Source organism: Globicephala melas, chromosome 1 (assembly GCF_963455315.2).
Source record: "Globicephala melas chromosome 1, mGloMel1.2, whole genome shotgun sequence".
Taxonomy (NCBI): domain Eukaryota; kingdom Metazoa; phylum Chordata; class Mammalia; order Artiodactyla; family Delphinidae; genus Globicephala; species Globicephala melas.
Genome location: NC_083314.1, coordinates 101,020,642 through 101,039,857, shown reverse-complemented (window position 1 = coordinate 101,039,857; position 19,216 = coordinate 101,020,642). Strand labels below are relative to the sequence as shown.

Sequence of the window (19,216 nt, the reverse complement as noted above, 5' to 3'; positions counted from 1 at the left end):
CAATCCAATAACTCAAAGAGAAAAGAAATTTATTTGTTTTTCAGAACCATCTAGGGTATGTATGTGGACTGCTCCATGAGCTCATCCAGAACCTACGCTGTCAAGGAGAGGAGGTCGTCTTTAAAACTTAAAGACTATTCCAGTCATTTACCTTTTCCATTTGGCGAGAAGGAGTACAGAATGTCCAGGACAAGAGTTTTCAAAGAGATGACCCAGAGGTTGTTGCACCTACCCTTCTGCTCACATTGTATTGGTCTAAACTTGGTTGCATGGTCACACCTAACTGCAAGGGAAGCTGGGAAAAAGACTACAGCTGGGCAGCTGTGAGTGTAGCTAAAATTGGAGTGGGAAATTTCAGTAACTAAAAGGAAGAAGGGGAGAAGGAATACTGGTCAACTATTAGCAGTCTTTGCCACTAATAATACTCAGCTGTAAAAATTGTTGTAAAGAACAAAATTCTACTTGTAGAGCACAGAAGTGTTTTTGTGGAAGCAATCAGCATAGTATTTGACACATTCTGAATGATCACTAAATGCCCATTGCTATTTTATTACCATCATTGTCATCATCATCATCATCATCTAGTGTCTCTATCCTCATCTAAATGCTTGAATTCCTTCCGCAGTATCATGGATAAGTGATTATTTAGCTATTCTTGAATCCCTATAGTAAAAATAAATTTCATTGCTTTTAAGGTGGGAATTCCACTTTCAGAAAGTTGTTACTACTTACCAGACATTATTTATCTTTCTGCACTTTCATTTCTTTCATCCTAATTGTGATCTCTGAGGCCCCACAGAACAAATCGCATCCCTCTGCCATACAGCAGTACTTCAGATATTTATGGGAAGATATTGCTTCTTTCTTGAGTTTTCTCTTCCTATAAACTAACCATTTTTTGTTCCTTCCAGTCTCTTATAATCCATGATTTTGAGTCCACTCACCATCTTAGACACATCTATTTGCTCACTTAACAAATATTTATTGTCAACTTTTCTATTTTATCAATATTCACCTTTAAACCATGTTGCCAAGGGCAGTACACAGTACACCAAGTTGGTCTGAGCAAAGCAAACCGTCAAACCCCTCATTCAGGATATCATTTTCCCTAAGTGGGACTTAAAACCATATTAACTTCTGGAAGACATATCATGCTGTTGACCCAAGTTGAATGGTAGACTTCTATACTCTCTGAGCCTTTTTCATTTGTGCACTTAACCTAGACATACCCTACCCTACAGGAACTTTTTTAAAAAGTCCAAATACAAAACACTTCATTTCTAGTTAATTGTTAGTTGTATCTTTGTTGTACTCTTCCAAGAATTTTTATTCTTTCATCCAATGTATTAATTATCCCTCACAGACTCAGACCATCTAAACCGCCAATTAGCATGTAACTGAACTCTTCATTTAAGATATTGATCAAAATCTGGACGTGGACAGGGCTGAGGAGAAGCCATTAGTAACCCTCTGAGCAGTCATTTAGAGTCTCAAGGAAAGTTATTGTTATCTACCTGCTTCTCTGTTCATTGCTATGCCCAATGAGGCCTTGACCTGCCATTCAAAGTGCTACCTAGTCAGGCTCCCTTCAGCCCAAGCTGACCCCCAGTTCCCCCCCTGAGCAGGAGAGCATGACTGGTGATTCCCTGCTGCCAGAACTTTATACACTGAGGTTCAACAAATATTTACCGAGTCCTGATTGTGTGCCAGTTGTTACACTAAGCAGTTTCTCATATAAGTGAGACATGGAAGAAATGGAATATATGCTATGAAAAAATGCTTATATTCTCAAGTAAAACTATCTTATTATTTTGCCCATGTGTGGGACCACTTTATAACATTCCTATCTTGAAGCTATGGCAACTTACAGAACGCATCCCATGTACAGACTCAGCATTTAGCGTGAGGGATTTGAAGAAATATTTTCCACGTGATATGCATTTTTCTAAGATGCTGTATTCAGTGACTAAATTCTTGCTAAATACCACATAAGACTCTGAGCTTGTTTTAGTAAATCAAAAATGACTGTGTAGGAACTCTCAAGAGTAATTATTCATTTGCTCTAACAATCACATTTAGAATTTAAATTATGAATCACCTGTACAGATGTTACCTTTTCCAAAGGACTTTCTACTCGAGGAATGCTGATCATTGGCATCTGTGCCAGATTATCTGTGTGTATATGCTCATTTTCTGGTTGTCTTCCTTTGAAATTATTTACCACACACACGACCTAAAATTTTGGGAAAAAATACAGTTAAAGCAAAGCCATGCTCCTTATAACTATGACCCTTGTGGATAGCCTGATAAATCTAATCACAGTAATAAAGTATTGGAATTACTTAAATATTACATGTCTATAACTTTACATCCAGATTTATTCTGTGTAAATTTTAATGGTTAATCCAGTACAAGCATGTTCAAGAACATTCATCAATTAATATGTAGCTCAGTTAATAAGGACAATTTTATTATTCCAAAATTTTCATTAAATTAGCTTATAGTCAATGCTCAAATCAATCCAAAAATAAGATCATAACCCTATAAAAATTCATAGCAAGCTAACCTTTCCTTATTGTGGCTAAAAATTCATAGCAAGCTAACCTTTCCTATTGTGGCTAATAAATGCTAATTATTTCCCATTGCTTTAAGATCATTACATTCATAATAAACCTTCTACAATTGGCACTTTCTAATTTAGTAGCATCCTTTAATTAACCTAAGTTATTGTCTGTTATTGTATCCCACATATATTTGGCATTTCGATAATAGCTTACTACTGCTACCACTGAAATAGAAGAACTTCTACATAAAGGAAACTGGCCCTTGTTTCAATTATCCCACTTATATCCCATAAGTGACAGAATTTGAATTAAACCAGAAGTTCTCATATTCTAGTGTGCATAAAATAAAGTTCTGGCACTTTTAAAAATGCACATTCCAAAGCCCTCTCCTAAAAATTCTGATTTCACAGATGAAGGATAAGGCCTAGGAGTTGCCACTTTTAAAAGGCATTCCTAGTCTTCCCTGGTGGCGCAGTGGTTGAGAGTCTGCCTGCCGATGCAGGGGACACAGGTTCGTTCCCCGGTCCGGGAGGATCCCACATACCGCGGAGCCGCTGGGCCCCTGAGCCATGGCCGCTGAGCCTGCGCGTCCGGAGCCTGTGCTCCGCAACGGGAGAGGCCAAAACAGTGAGAGGCCCGCGTACAGCAAAAAAAAAAAAAAATGTAGGTGAGTCAAACTTTAAGAAATAGTGATTTATTCCTGTCTTACCCCTAGGTTCTTCATGACATTTTTTTTTCTTAAATTCCATATATATGTGTTAGCAAAGGGTATTTGTCTTTCTCTTTCTGACTAAGACAGGAATAAAGACACAGACCTACTAGAGAATGGACTTGAGGATATGGGGAGGGGGAAAGGTAAGCTGTGACAAAGTGAGAGAGAGGCATGGACATATATACACTACCAAACGTAAGGTAGCTAGCTAGTGGGAAGCGGCCGCATAGCACAGGGAGATCAGCTCGTGCTTTGTGACCGCCTGGAGGGGTGGGATAGGGAGGGTGGGAGGGAGGGAGACGCAAGAGGGAAGAGATATGGGAACATATGTATATGTATAACTGATTCACTTTGTTATAAAGCAGAAACTAACACACCATTGTAAAGCAATTATACTCCAATAAAGATGTAAAAAAAAAAAGTAATAGTGATTTAAACAATTCAGGAAAATTATTTGCTATTATTTGCTTATATTGAACTAATGGGTAAGCTATTCTTGAGTCTTCTTTTTCTGGGTTTTATATTCTATTATCAAACCAAAATATAGAACTTACTTGCAATTTATAACCTAACATTCATTTAAAAAAATAAATGCTTAATATACAAGTATAAATTTACACTGTATATTTTTCACAAATCCTCCATTGGAAAGCCTCTCCTTTAGTAGGGCTCATTACTGAATATTTTCAAAGGCCAATTAGATCTTGGTTACTCTCCAGTTTTTAAATAAAATTTTCAAATCTACAAAATAACACATACTCTGAGACTTTATCTCAGAAAAAAAATTTCCTTGCAAATTGCTATATACTTATTATCCTTCCACTTCCTTGAATAATTACAGATCAGAAGCATAGATCAAAACCTGATTATTTGATACCTCAGCTTCATCACTGCCATCAAGATGTTTAAAGTAAGGGATGGCAAAGGCTTAGAGATGGGTACTTGATAATCCTTCTATCAAATGTTGACCCTGCAAAGGACTAATAGATAGTGTTGTGCCTGTAATGGGCAGATAGTATACATTTTTGATTTTGCAGGCATACAATCTCTGCAGCAAGTACTCAGCTCTGCCATTTTGGCGTGAAAGCAGCCAGAGGCAATTCATATAGGAATAGGCATATCAGTGTCCCAATACAACTTATCACACGGCTATATTTAAAATGGATAACCAACAAGGACCTACTGTATAGAACAGGGAACTCTGCTCAATAATCTGTAACAAGCTAATTGGGAAAAGAATTTGAAAAAGAATAGATACATGCATATGTATAACTGAATCACTTTGCTGTACACCTGAAACTGTCACAACATTGTTAATCAACTATACTCCAATATAAAATAAAAAGTTTAAAAAAAAATAAGCAGCAGGCCAGATTTTGCCTATGGGCTGTAGTTTGCCAACTGATTACTGCCAAGAGCACAAAGAATATAATCAAGAATTTTAGCCAACAACAACATAACAAACAGCAGTTTCATACCCATTTCATGACATATATACACACACATGCACATTTCCCTTTTCATTAATATTATAAATTAATGGAAAATCGGCAGATGAAAAACATTGCTACAAATTCTTCTGAATTAAAATTTGCTAAAATAACTATGTACATAGACAAAAGGAAGTCACTAGATGAAGAAACATTCATCTAGAGTTAATATGGGCTACTGAAATTAGTTTAATTGCTTTTAACGTTATTTAGGTTTGGAAAACTCTTTGAAAGGTATTATCAGTTATCTCTTTACCTTAATTGAGGGTCAGGACAACACCCCATTGAAGCAGCTAAGAATTCACATGTGAAATATTTAAATGCCTAACACAGAGTAGATATTCATTAAAGCATCTATTAACATAATGATTACTCTTCATTACTGTTATTATTTAAATCATAAGGAAGGAAATTACCAAATCTTCCCTAGAATCATATTCAAATGTTTAGTAAGTCTTGTAACATTCACAAGCACGAAACTGATATCCTATTAGAAAAATACTCCAAGAAAAGCAATTGACCTGTTTTTTTGATCCTGAGTCTGTAAGTTCTTGAACAGTCCTCTAGGTCTCAGTCTTCTCAATTTGAAAGTGAAGAGTTTGTAATAGATTAGCAAGTTAGCTCCATTTCTTTGTTTGGCAAAGGTATGAAAAATTCAACAAATGTTCAAAATAAAACCCAAGATGCGCCCATCTCCTGGCCCTACTCCAAAACTTGGATCTTTTTCTGGACTCTCTCAGGGAAAGGCAATACCCCTCACATTCCCGTTCCCCTAATGCAGTTGCACGAGGCTGAAAACTTGGACACCTCTTATACTCAACCAGTCACTCAATTTGCTCAATTTTCCTTCCTAAAGATTTTGATTTCTTATATCTGCTTTGTTCTATCTCCGACACCGACTCCATCGACTAAGCAATCACCACCGCTTGCCTGAATTCCTGCATGGCTTTCTAAAGTCTCCCTAAATCCAATCTTGCCTCCCTCTGATCCCTTCCTACAAAGAAGTGAGAATGGTCTTTCCAAAATGCAAATTGTATCATGTCAACCTTCTTAAAACCACTTTGTGGCTTGGCTTCTCATTTCTCTTCAAGTGTAAACTCTGGCCCACCTTTCAACCTTCCTTCTTGGTTATCTAAACACCTTCTGCTCCCTTTCACTGCCTTTTGCTCGGAATACTCATCTCCACTGTCTTTGGGCACCATATCTTACTCATCTGTGGTATCACCATCTCCCCTCCACTTCCTTACTAGTCTTCCTTGACCCCAGGCTGTTTTTGTTTGTTTGTTTGCAGGCAAGGACCTGTGATTCTTTTCATCCAAGCACCTATCTCTATATGAAATTATACATCTGTTAGCATAGTGTTTTGGTTGATGTGATTCTCTTTCAAGGTTGTCAGCTCCATGGTAGCAGACATGTTTTTTTTTCTGATCACTATTGTATTCTCAGTGCCACCGTGAATGAACAGATTAATGAATGAGCATGTATGTATCCAGCCTAAAAATTCTCAAATTTTCTAACGTTCCTGTACAATTTAAAGTGATTTTCTTTTGAAACATTCTATTTTTACATGAGTGGTTTCCATGAGTGTAATTCTACCCTCTCTTCCAAAAAATGACACTCCTAAGTCACCGTTACACATAGATTTTTGTTTCCTTTATCCGGTAGTGATAATAAATTAATCTGATCCATCTGTGATCATTTTCTCTCTTGCTTGTGGCAAATAAAACATCTCTGTTGTATGGGGCTATGTGCACGGGCTTTGGGGTCAAACAGGCCTGGGGCTTAATCCCGGGCTCTTTCATTTACTAACTTTGTGAGTCCAGGCAAGTTACTTAATATAACGAGACCTGTTTCTCTTATCTGAAAACTGAAGACAATAATAATTACATCTCAACATGCTGTTATGAGGATTAATTGAGTTAATATAGTAAAGAGTATTCAAATAGTTCCTATTTTTATTATTATGATATCACATATGTCAACCCGACAAGCTTTTGCTTTGGCTCAGTAAACTTGAACTTTTCTGCTGGACACTAATATGCATCTTTGTTGTAAGTGCTTTGAGGCACACATTTTTATAAAACAATATTAGTCAATCTACACCTATTGTTCAACTAGTATTTGCTTTGTATTTTCCTAAGCTTGGGGATTGTGTTCTCTAACTTTGAAGAAAAGGCACGTGAGATAAGAATAATAAATTTACTACTGAAGGTAATTACTCGTTAGACTGTAACAGGACTGACTTCAAGTGCAGTGGAAATTCAGGAAAAATGGGAGAACCATGTAGTCAGGGACACTTCCTGGGGAAGCTGGGATTTGTCTAAGAAAAATCTCAAGTGCATAAAGGATTTGAATACAGTCATCAAAGGTGAAGACCATGATACCTAGAGCCTTCTCTGTACCACACACTCGACTGCCTTTATTATATATGTGATTTCCCTTAACCCTCAAAAGAGCTCTGGAAAGTAAATAAAACAGTTCATTCATTCATTCATCAAATATTTCCTGAGAACCTCCTATGTACCAGACCCAATACTGAGAATACACAGTGATGAAAACAAATAAACACCTTCTCTGTGAGTGGCTTACATTCCAGTGGGTTTGATAGCAAAAAACAAAACCAAAAATATTATATGTGGTATATTAAAAGTTGAATTACACAGTGGAGAAAAGTGAATAGGAAATGAGAAAAGGAGTCCTTGGGGAGGGGTAATCACTTTAAATACAGTTCAGGGGAGGCCTCACTATTTTAGGGATGATGAGGGGCTAAGTGACTTGTATGATGTCACACATCCAGCAAAAGTGGCAAAAAGAAAAAGTGGCAACAGAAGGATTCAACCTAGGTTTGTCTGACTCCCACTCCTGTTTTGCTCTCTAAACTATACAGAGGAGTGGGTGTTCTAGGTGAGGCAACGCACAGGCCAGACAGAGCCTGTCTGTGTAAGACAGGAAGAAAACTGACTGGATTCCAAGTGCAGGAGTTCCACTGCAACGAGGGAAACATAAACTTGGCCGGGAAGAGTGAAGCCAGACTATGGAGGATCCCAGAAGTTCAATGGAAGTGTCTGATTTAATGCAGCAGGAAAGAGGGTTTTGTTTGTTTGTTTTGCTTTGTTATTGGCAATGAATTATGGTATCATGTGTATGAAGCAGAATGTGAGGTATGTGGAGGAGAGACTGAAGTGAGCAGGCAGCTAGGAACCCGTTGATATAATAGAGGTAAGAAGTTTTGATCTCTAAAATCGAGAGGCTATGGTCAGAACAGTGCAGAAATACGACATGGGAGAAAGACTCTGGTGGAAATGAACTGGAACTAGATCAGTCACTGGGTGTGGGGGTGAAGGAGGAGAGTGGGTCAAAGGCAAACGCTAGACACCAGGTGTGGGTGATGGGGGATGTGAATGCCTTCAACCGACACACAGAGTCTTGGAGTAGGTTACTGTTAATTTTATTTTGGAATCATTTTAGTGATCTGCACACACTGAAGGATCACTGGAAACACCCCAGCATATTGTAAGCCAGAGCTGCAGTCACTGCTTGAAATAAATATTCTACTTAGTTGCCCAAGTGAGAAATCCGAGAATCATCATAGATTGCTGCCTGCTTCATCCTCGTCATCTCCAATGTTCCATCAAGCTCCAAAACATTCCACCTCCCAAATACCTCCCGATAGCCTCCCCTCTCTCTGTGCCCTCAGAGGCCCGATTTGTGCCATCTTATTTCCCTGGTTCTGCCTAACTTGTCTCCTCTATCTTCACCCGGAGCTTTATTTTCCAGAAAACATATTTTCCCCAAAGCACAAATCTTATCAGAAAGTAAAAGGACTGACAGGAAACAAACTCTCACTTACAGAAATTATTTCAGTCATCCATGTGGCCATGCCCTGAATATACACACCATTTTGTTTAACCTTTATAAATCCTTATAATAATCCCTTAAGGAGGCTGTTTATAGCCTCCTTTAAAGAGGAAGAAACTGAGGGTTGCTTAACGGCACAAACTGAGTAGATAAAGAAGCTGGGATTCAGATTCAATCAGGCTGTTTTTCTGTTTCAACTCACTTGGACCCTGATAGAGGCTCCCAAATCACATACGTTTTTAAACAAAAGTCTACGTTATTGTCATAACATACAAGGCCTTTCAGGGTATTCCCCTGTGTGCTCTTCCACTCCCCTTTCTCGTCACTCGCGCTGGATGTCTGGTACCATTTCCGGGTGCCATGTTCTCTCAGATGCACATGGCGCCTTGGGCCTAGACTATAGGAGAGGCTTCATACATACTTATTTTATGAAGCATTTCATACTGCCTCTGTGCTCTGTGCTCTTTGCCCCTCATTCCTTATGCCCCAGGCTAGACCTACCTGCTTTACAAACCTTTCAAGTTTATAAATTATCTCCTCTTTCTGATTTGTCCCTAATCCCAACAGGGTAGATGTCTTGAGTATATGTACCTCTACCATTACATTTACCCTCTATAGAACTCTTTGTGTCCACCTTGTCCCACCTGACTGCGATCTACTTGAGTACCTGGATTGTATCTTTTTCGTGTATTTATTCCCAGCACCAAGCACAGTGCCTGGACTAGAATAGGGTCTCAGTAAATGTTTGTTTCATGAAGGAAGAGAGGGAGGGAACGTTTGCGGGAATAACCTGACTATTCCTCCCTGACCCCGGAAACAGATTCCCACAGCAGACAGGTCATGTTTATCTGAGCCTCCTTGCAGCCCCAGTTCTTGACACCTTGCCTGGCACCTGTAGGCACTCACATTCATAAACAGTTGGGAATGAACGTATAAAAGCTTGTTTAGCCATTACGTGGTTAAAGCATTTTCACATGACCTTTTTATAAGGTCATTTCCCTGGGTGCATGGGAATGTCTGAAGGGGCCTGTGGAATGTTCTAAATATGTGCAGTAGGAGGGTCTTGAACCCAAGGGGTATCCAGAGCCCAACTCATCATTCACCACATGGTTCTCAGATAAGGAAGCGACAGGGAAGACATGAGGGCTCTAGATTTCACAACGCAGGGTGTCACGACATTCACTGGCAGTAAAGGGAAGATCGAAACAGCCACAGGAGGATAAGACGAAGCCTGATGAGGTGCTAGCAAAGATGTTCTGGACCTGCAGAGCTGAAACGCAGTTACATCTGACAGCAGTGTTTTAAAACTTTGACTTTTGGTGTGCTCTTTGCCCTGCCTATGATTATTTTCTTAGGATTTATGTAAGATGCTTTTTGTTTTGTTCTGTTTTATAAAAAGTTAACCTGTTTCAATTGTGATAAGTGACAGCAAGGGAAAGGTTTTGGCCCAAGCGTGGGTGGGCCCCAGTTTTCCTGAGGCTACAGGATATCTCTGGGAAACAGAGTGGGGTGAGCCTAAGTCTCTCAGGACTTTGGACATCAGAGGGAGTGACATCAGCAAGAAAAGCAGCACAGGGTCTAGAGAGGGATCAGGGGATAGTCACCACTTTACCGCAGGAAGTTCTAGAAGAAATAACCTCCTAAAATGCCCGACACATAGATAGTGCCCAAAGCTTTGGTAGAAGAAAGGTTCATATAAGTTTTTGCTTACTGCTTATGAACTAGTGAAAATAAACTGAAGAAGGAAAGTTACTCTGGAGAAACAATTTAAATATAATTAAAATTAAAATAAAGTGTTTCTTATAATGTGTCAATACAAAAATACGGTTTTTTTTGTTTTTTTTTTTAATTATTTATTTATTTTAGCTGTGTTGGGTCTTCGTTTCTGTGCGAGGGCTTTCTCTAGTTGTGGCAAGCGGGGGCCACTCTTCATCGCGGTGTGCGGGCCTCTCACTATCGCGACCTCTCTTGTTGCGGACCACAGGCTCCAGACGTGCAGGCTCAATCGTTGTGGCTCACGGGCCTAGTTGCTCCGCGGCATGTGGGATTCTCCCAGACCAGGGCTCGAACCCGTGTCTCCTGCATTAGCAGGCAGATTCTCAACCACTGCGCCACCAGGGAAGCCCCAAAAATATGTTTTGATTTCTACAGTAGTCTACACATTTTTTCCATCTGGGTAAAATATCCATACTTATAATGGATTGATTAATTCTACAGCCAGACTGAAGTATATTTTCCAACAACTAAAACCTATAGACATATTCCAAGGGGATTTTATCATAAGAGTAGAGATGACTTCATCAGAAGTCACTACGTATGCTCTTCACTCCTTGGCAAAATCTGATTTGCGCGACGTCGTCTTGGAAACTATCCCTGGGTTTTTAGTCACTGCAGGGAACCGGTTCATCTCACAAGTGAGGTTCACCTGTTATCAGGTGCTGAGACTTGGCGGCTCACTAAGAGTACTGCGCAGAGGCACCAGGGCACTTTGGGATGGTCTACATACTCCAGGATGCAAAGTGCCATGAGGAAACTTTTAAAATATTCAAACAACCCAGTTTTAAAAACCATCTGGGGAGGCATGAGTGTTTTTAGCCCCGTTCCATTTTACATGAAAACATTTTGTTCACCTTTAAATGTAGAATATATTGGGTTGGCCAAAAAGTTCGTTCAGGTTTCCCGTAAGATGTTACGAAAAGCCCGAACGAACATTTTGGTCAACCCAATGTGTTTTCTTCACCCCCAAACCTGACTTTGGGCAGAATAAACGAGGGAGCAGGAAGAAACGAATGACTTAAAACATAAATATTTCTATTTGCTATACCACCTTTTGACAACTAAACCCAGTGATTCACACCTGTATTTTCTAATAGGTGGTTATACACGTTGATTAAGAAACAAATTATATTTAAAGAAATTTGTACTTACCAGAAATACTGCTATAGATATTCCAACCAGAAAGCCTGCTATCACATCGGACCAATGATTTCGATATTCTGCTACTCTGTTGAGCCCAGTAAGAAAGGCCAAACACATTAAGCCCAGGCATAGAACGGGCTTAGCAAGTCTTGTTCCTTTGGCTTTGATTGTGTTGGTAATGTACATCTGAAATAGTAAATGAAAAACATGACTTTCCATGAACGTATTTCCTTGATATACACCTCATATATGTGTCTGTACATATATATATATTTATTGACACAGATATGCCTATATAGTTCAAATAATTAACTGAAGTTTACGAATTTTTTTGAAAGAAGTTTCTTAAAAGTAGTTTAAAAGTAGTGATTAGTTCATTTTACTTACCTTATATTGACTAATGGCCAATTCTTATGTACTAGTAATTATCTAAGATACTGAGTGCAGACATTCCAAGTGACTTTTTTTAACTTTTAATGTACTTATTCCTGTTTCATCTGAATTTACATTTTAGATCAATACTATTAGAAGGGGAAAACTGATGAATGAATGTTTTTAATGTTTACATTTTTGTATACCATATGGAGAGGATGCATACTTTATAAAAATTAGAAGTTGTGAGTATAGTTATAAAAAACAAAATGGAGTGGATTTCCACTAAACAGATACTACTTTGAAAAAAGAATTTAAAGTTCAATACAGTGCCAAGGTTTGCTTTTATGCTGTTACCTGAAATTGTGAAATTACTTTGTTTTAACCAAATTTTATCAACCAGCATTAGGACAACAACAAAAAATTAACGATGATGGGGGAAATGTGTCAGCTAAAGCCAAAACAAAACAATTAGTAAACACCTACATTTTTGGCATCTTCACATATGCTAATGAAGAACAATTAAGTGTCAGCTGATTGCACAGAATGAAATGCCTTCAAGTTGTGAGCCACCATGCTCAAAAAACCCAGTCTTTCCCCCAATCTGATTTATTCTATAGCTCAATTGCTCATAACTTAAACCATGTGTTCCTATATAAGTGAATCTGTTGACTGTGAAGGAAATGTGTCAGTTATTATTTCAAGTCACTAGTAAAGTAACTATTAAAGAGATGGCTTTGACAGTGCAATCAGTTTTTATGATATTAATGTCAGAATCTGATACTGATAATATAATCAGAAAAATACTTAGAAATGTATGTAACCACTTGCCTATTGTCCTCAGTTGAATAAAAAATACATTTGCCTAAGAGATTAAACCAAAATCAGCACTTATGCTTTTAGTTCATGGCAGCCATTTTAGAATGCTATGAAATTCAGTAATTATCTTTTCTCTTTTTTTTTTTTTTTTTCTGGGCAAGTTTGCAGCCCTGTTAGCTGCCAGTACACACTGTATGAATATTTAAACAGTTCATTTGATACAAGGCTTCTACCTAGCCAAGTTCTAGCTCTTTGCAATCTATCCCTGGTCCCGATACTCTAGGGGAAAAAAAAGCTGGATTATCTCCATTTTGGGCCTATGACCTTCAGAGCTATGTCTGTGTATTCTAAGCCTGTGCTTGAAAGAGCAAAATAATCTGAGTTAAGAAGAATAAGTATACATGAGAGGGAAATAGGAGATGAGAAAGAGAAAATGGTGCTTTTGCCATTCTAAGAGAATATATTAAAGAGTCTTGCCCACATGAGTAACAAGGCAAGAATATCACACCACTTCAGGTGTCCAGTGACGTACCTAATAGAGTAATTCCTTATTTGACTCGTGCATATAAACAGGGAGTGAAATTTGAGCTGCTTGTGGGATTTTCTGTAACACAGCTATGCGGCTGATTACTAACTTCTTACCTTTGCATTTCTTCACGTCTGTCAGAACGCTAAAGACATCCTATCCTTATTAAAACAAAATGAACGTGAAATGATAACTCAATAGTATTAATACCGCTAATACTTATTATAGCTATGATTTAATGAGCGATGGCTGTTCAAGGCAATGTTCTAAGCATTTTACTTTACTTATTAAATCCTCAAAATAACCATATTAGTAAGAAATCATCATTATCTTCATTTTATAGATGAAAAAATTGACTCAAGACAAAGCTTACTATGAAGAATATACAACTTAACTATTGGGGGTGGCACTTTTGAGAAGGAGAGATGTCAATGGGAAGTAGGGGTAAAGCACTTTGGTGCCTTTAACCTTTGTTTCTTTCTTGATTGATTTCTTGCCTAGAGAAAATGGCATAAGCTAAGTATCAGTGAATGCAAGAGAAATGAAATGAAAAATACGGGAAAGAAGGCCACCATAGTACATAGCAGTGAGGCTACATCTATACTCTACTAGTAGGAAGAAGTAGGAAGTAGTATATATGTGGTTTGTGTGGGAAATCTCCTACAGAGATGTATGGCTTTGGAAAACATTTGCCTTCTCCTTCAACCCCAGAGGCCATCACAGATAGAGCTCAGCCCTAACTTATCCAAACTGTGTAAGCCTATAGTAATCTGTGACCTTGGGTTACAATCCTCTGAAGTGTCTCTTGAATTTGAGTTTATTCCTAAGATGCTCTATGACTTAAGCATTGTTTATAAAGCGTCCCAAGACACAGTCTGGCCACTATGCAAACTCATGAAAAGGCTTTTATATTAGGAATAGCCTGGGATTTGGCTCTTCCCCCACCAGATCCCCACTTAATGTCCAGAACCAGAATAGAAGATAATTGAATTTTAAGCGTTATGGGAGAAGGACGACATTTCTTCAAATAATTTCAACTTTAAAGTGGGTCACTGTAGTGCTTTATAATGCACAGATTTTTCTGTACCATAATCAGTTGACATGGATGTCACAAAAGAAAAATTTGAGTTTGCACTTATATGTACTAGGAAACTTTTTGGTACTTATGAACGTAAGTGCCTTTTAACCAGTCTAATTGTGTTATCCTTACAGAAGGTCTATTATACCTAATTTGCAGAAGAGGAAATTATAGCATGAGAATCTATTAAGCAAGTTGGACACAGGACAGGAATTGATTATTTATGCTCTCTTGGTTTTTAATTCACTTATGAAACCATCTAGGTTAACCAGATGTCAAAATGTAGCTAAAATAAAACACAAACAGAAGGGTGTATAATCTGAGCAGGATGGTATCTGCTCAGTCCTCAAGGGTCAGTGAATGCTCACTACCTCATAGGCCAAGCCATTTAGCCATTATTAGGCAGTTCTTATTCATCAATCCCATGAATATCTATTAGCCCCAAGATACAGAAGATTAAAACCAGTCATTTGCTACCTGCTAACAGCGAGGTGTATATTCTTCTACACATTTTTTTCCTTGCTTATACAATATATACAATAATTGACACACATATAAAGGGGTTTTGCTTACTTGTTTGCTTTTACTAAAATATAATCTCAATGCCCACATAGTAAAGTGAATGGACTCACTTGTGAGAATATTAATCTATCTCTTGGGTAAATGAGAAAGCACTGTACAATTTTAAAACAATACTATTATAAAATAAAAACACCAATGTTTGTGTTTGTTAATTACTTACTATACAACTGAAACTGTTATTCAAAGAGGAGGAATCTAGGTTAGATCCAGAAGGATGAGTACGAGTTCCCGGCAAAGGGGAAATGGGGGTAAAAGGTGTCCTAGACCCAGGGAGAGCATCCGTAACCCTGCTATGCGCTCCCCAAGCACCCGCGTCGTCCTCTCCCAGAACACTTACCACAATGTGTGGTTTATACTCATTTGGGTTGTTCCCTTCACTACAGTGAGGACACAGAAGGCAAATCTGGAGTCTGCACTGTAAGCCCTGAGCTTAGCACTTTGCCTGAAACACAGTAAGCACTCAAAAGACTTACTAGACTTACTAAATAAAAGAACGAATAAATGAAAAATGCAAAGACACAAGAGAAAGAGTACAGAGTATTTTCTTCATAGCATTTGCCACTATTTAAAATCATGTTCCCCATTTCTGTGTAGGTATATCTGTTGCCTCCACGAGAATATTCCATTAGAATAAAACCTCTGTCCATTCACCATTCTACCTGAAATGCATAGAACTCCTTTTATGTAGTAAGTATTCAAAAATGTTGAATTAATGAATGCATGAATGGCATGCTTGGGGAAAAGTGAATTTTTGAACTCTTTTATTGTCAGAAAATACACATCGCTATCAGAAATTGTCTTGCATATGCATGTGTTTAGTTGCTATTGTCTTTCTCCTCCTTGTCTATCTCATATTGCCTGGATCAAAACCTGGTACAGGGTAGGCACCTGTGATAGAAAGAATATTAGCCCCCTAACAATGCCGAAGCTCTAATCCTAGGAACTTGTGAATATGTCACCAAATCACATGAGTCTTTAAAAATGGATAACCTTCCCTAACTGTAGTCAGAGAGATCTGAAGATGCTATGCTGCCATCTTTGACAATGGAGAAAGGGAGCAACCAACCAAGGAATTCAGATAGCCTCTGGGAGCTGGAAAAGGCAGGGAATGAATTCTCCCTAGAGCCTCTTGAAGGGATGCAGCCAGGCTGAAACCTTGATTTTAGCCCAGTGAGACTATGCTGGACTTCAGATCTATGGAACTCTAGGATAATAACCTTGGGTTGTTTTAAGTCCCTAAGTTTGTGGTATTTTGTCATGGTGTCAAAAGAAAACTATGATAATCAATCAATATCTGCTTCATGAGTGAATGAATGAATGGACTGGAATTTGTAAAAATGATCCATAAGGGATAACTGTGGCATAGTGATTAGGTTACCTGCTCTGGAACCAATGAGATTTGGGTTTGAGTCCTGGCTCTGTCACTTACTTAAGCAAGTTATTCAACCTATCTAAGCCTTGAACTCCTTATGTATAAAATGATTGGGTTGTTTTTTTTTTGATATTAAGCTGTATGAGCTGCTTGCATATTTTGGAAGTTAGTCCCTTGTCTGTAGCATCGTTTGTAAATATTTTCTCCCATTCCTTAGGCTGTCTTTTCATTTTGTTTATGGTTTCCTTTGCTGTGCAAAAGCTTTTAAGTTTAATTAGGTCCCATTTGTTTATTTTGGTATTTATTCCATCACTCTAGGAGACTGCTCCAAAAAAATATTGCTGTGATTTATGTCAAAGAGTGTTCTGCCTATGTTTTCCTCTAGGAGTTTTATAGTATCCAGTCTTACATTTAGGTCTTTAATCCATTTTGAGTTTGGTGTTAGAGAATGGTAGCCGTCCAGTTTTCCCAGCACTACTTATTGAAGAGACTGTCTTTCCTCCATTGTATACTCTTGCCTTCTTTGTCATAGATTAATTGACCATAATGTGTGGGTTTATTCGGATTGCACCCTATAGTCTTACTCATGGATCTACAATTCATAATCAGGTTAGGATGGATTCTTTAAACTGATTTCCAGGTTTGGACTACTTTGATTCATATATCCTAAGAAGCAATAGGTTTTTTTGGTTTTGTTTTTTTAATAACCACATAGCATTACTACTGGTCATATTGTTTGTAGTCCTCACATGGACTGATGTCCCACCAAGTTCTTCTTATCTTGGATTCCTGGGGTTATTTTTAAAAAATCAAATTTCTTAATTGTTTTCAAAATAGCATTCCACCTTGTTAAAACCCTTTTGACCTTTGAGGTTGACATCTATCAAATTAGTCCCATTTCTCTCAGCTTCTTCTTAGCACCATACAGATCACCAATAACAAGGCAGTGTCAAGGGTAGAATTCCATGGCACTCCACTGGAGATTTATTTGCAAATTGGTACAGAGACATTGAACAAAATTTGGAGTGTACATTTATTAAGCCAGGTGTGCAGTGTCCTGAAAGTCTTATTATTATATCCATACTTATCCGTGATCATACATTTGCCAAACTGCAATGTAAATGTATTTGATAGGGTATGTAATAGAATTGTGATGAGAGGTAATGCAGTGGTAGAAAGACCATGGACTTTGTACCAGATTTGTGTCCACATAATTCAGACCTTTCAGGGCTGTGTTGGGGAAGCACAATAAACAGTGGTATATTGAAGCCATAAATTTTATGTACTAAACCTAGATTGTATAGAGCATGCAGCTACTTTTTTTTCCCCTAACTGACCTAAACTTCATCATGGGCATCCATCCTGCACTGAAGAGGAACAGAATGAGGGAGAGAGAAAGTCTGCCACCTTCCCCTCCTATATGTTGGTGGTACCACCCTGTTTATACTATATCCTGTGTACTCTTTATTATTACCTTGTAATAAAATACACAGATCTTCAAATTTTGCTTTTGGTATGTAAAGGTAGCTTTGGAATTTAGAAATTCCTGTTCTCTTTTGACAAAGAGAGATTTGACTACTGAAGCCAAACATTGTCTTCCTTTTCTAATTGGTACTGGCCCATCTCTCTTTTCCTTTTTCCAGTTTTACTGAGGTATAATTGACAAATTTAAAAAATCGATATACTTAAGGTATGCAACTTGCTGTTTTTATATATGTGTACATTGTGATCACCATAATCAAGCTAATTTAATGTAACCATTACATCACATAGTTACCATTTTGTGTGTATGTGTACATTTAAGATCTACCTACTCTCTTAGCAAATTTCAAGTACACAATACAGTGTAGTTACATTGCTATACATTATATCTGTGTGGTATGTATAGATATAATACTATTCAGGATTAAAAAAGAAGGAAGTCCTGCCATTTGAGACAACACGGATCAACCTGAAGGACATTATGCTAAGTGAAATATGCCAGGCGAGGAAAGACATATACTGCAAGATCTCGCTTATATGTGCAATCTAAAATAGTCAACCCCATACAAGCAGAGAGTAGAGTGGGGGCTGCCAGAAGCTAGCAGACAGGGAAACGGGGAGATAGATGTTGGCCCTTCTCTTATGGCATGTCCTTCTCTGAGACACTGAATAACAGATGATAAATCCTAGAGTTACGTTGCCCAATATGGTAGCTGCTAGCTAGAGCTACTGAGCACTGGAAACAGACAGTGGAACCAAGGGACTGCATTTTTAATATTAGTTAATTTCAGTTTTTAAAACTGGTACTTGCTTTGATTATTAGAAAACTTTTAAATATGTTTGGAACAAACTGGGTATGTGTTTCTACTTTTATACTGTAAGTTTTATGAAACCTAAATAGAGATCAAATACTTGAGATGAAAATGTAGTATCAGAACTGAGCTGAATTGCAAAAGACAAATAGACACTGGATTTTGAAAACTTTGCAAAAAGGGGAATGCAAAATATCTCATTAATAATTTTTATATTGACACATATTGAAATGTTAAAATTTAGACATACTTGGTTAAATAAAATATATTTTAAAACTTGAACCTTTGTTTTTGCTTTTGAAAAATATGACTTCGAAAATTAATAATCATATATGTGGTTCATTTTATATTTCTACTAGATATTGCAGACATAGACAAGAGCATATGATTCAAGGGAAATGAAAAATATATCAGTTAATATTCAAAAATATTGTTCCTATTTCAGCATTTATTGCTATTTTATTATTTTTATTTATTATATTGGTTGGAGTTGTGTACTGAACCTAAAACCATTTTTTAGGGCACTTGTGTTCTGTAAGACAATAGTTAGCTATATCTTTTAACTATATCTAACTTTTACATCTATTAATATATTACTATTTCAAGCAGCACATAAAGTAATAAAATGAT

The 19,216-nt window shown here is 37.6% G+C and overlaps 1 protein-coding gene across 5 annotated transcripts in view; it reads right to left on the bottom strand.

The window, feature by feature from the left end:
* PLPPR5 (phospholipid phosphatase related 5) overlaps positions 1–19,216 on the bottom strand; it is a 308,592-nt gene that overhangs the window by 18,195 nt on the left and 271,181 nt on the right. For 4 of the 5 annotated variants that reach the window (XM_060302406.1, XM_060302395.1, XM_060302423.1 and 1 more), the window contains 2 exons: positions 11,553–11,729; positions 2,099–2,233 (listed from right to left, as the gene is read on the bottom strand). In XM_060302406.1, the coding sequence (XP_060158389.1) occupies positions 2,099–2,233; positions 11,553–11,729 (312 nt within the window). The remainder of the gene's footprint in view (positions 1–2,098; positions 2,234–11,552; positions 11,730–19,216) is intronic. The other variant, XM_060302415.1, reaches the window with a different exon arrangement.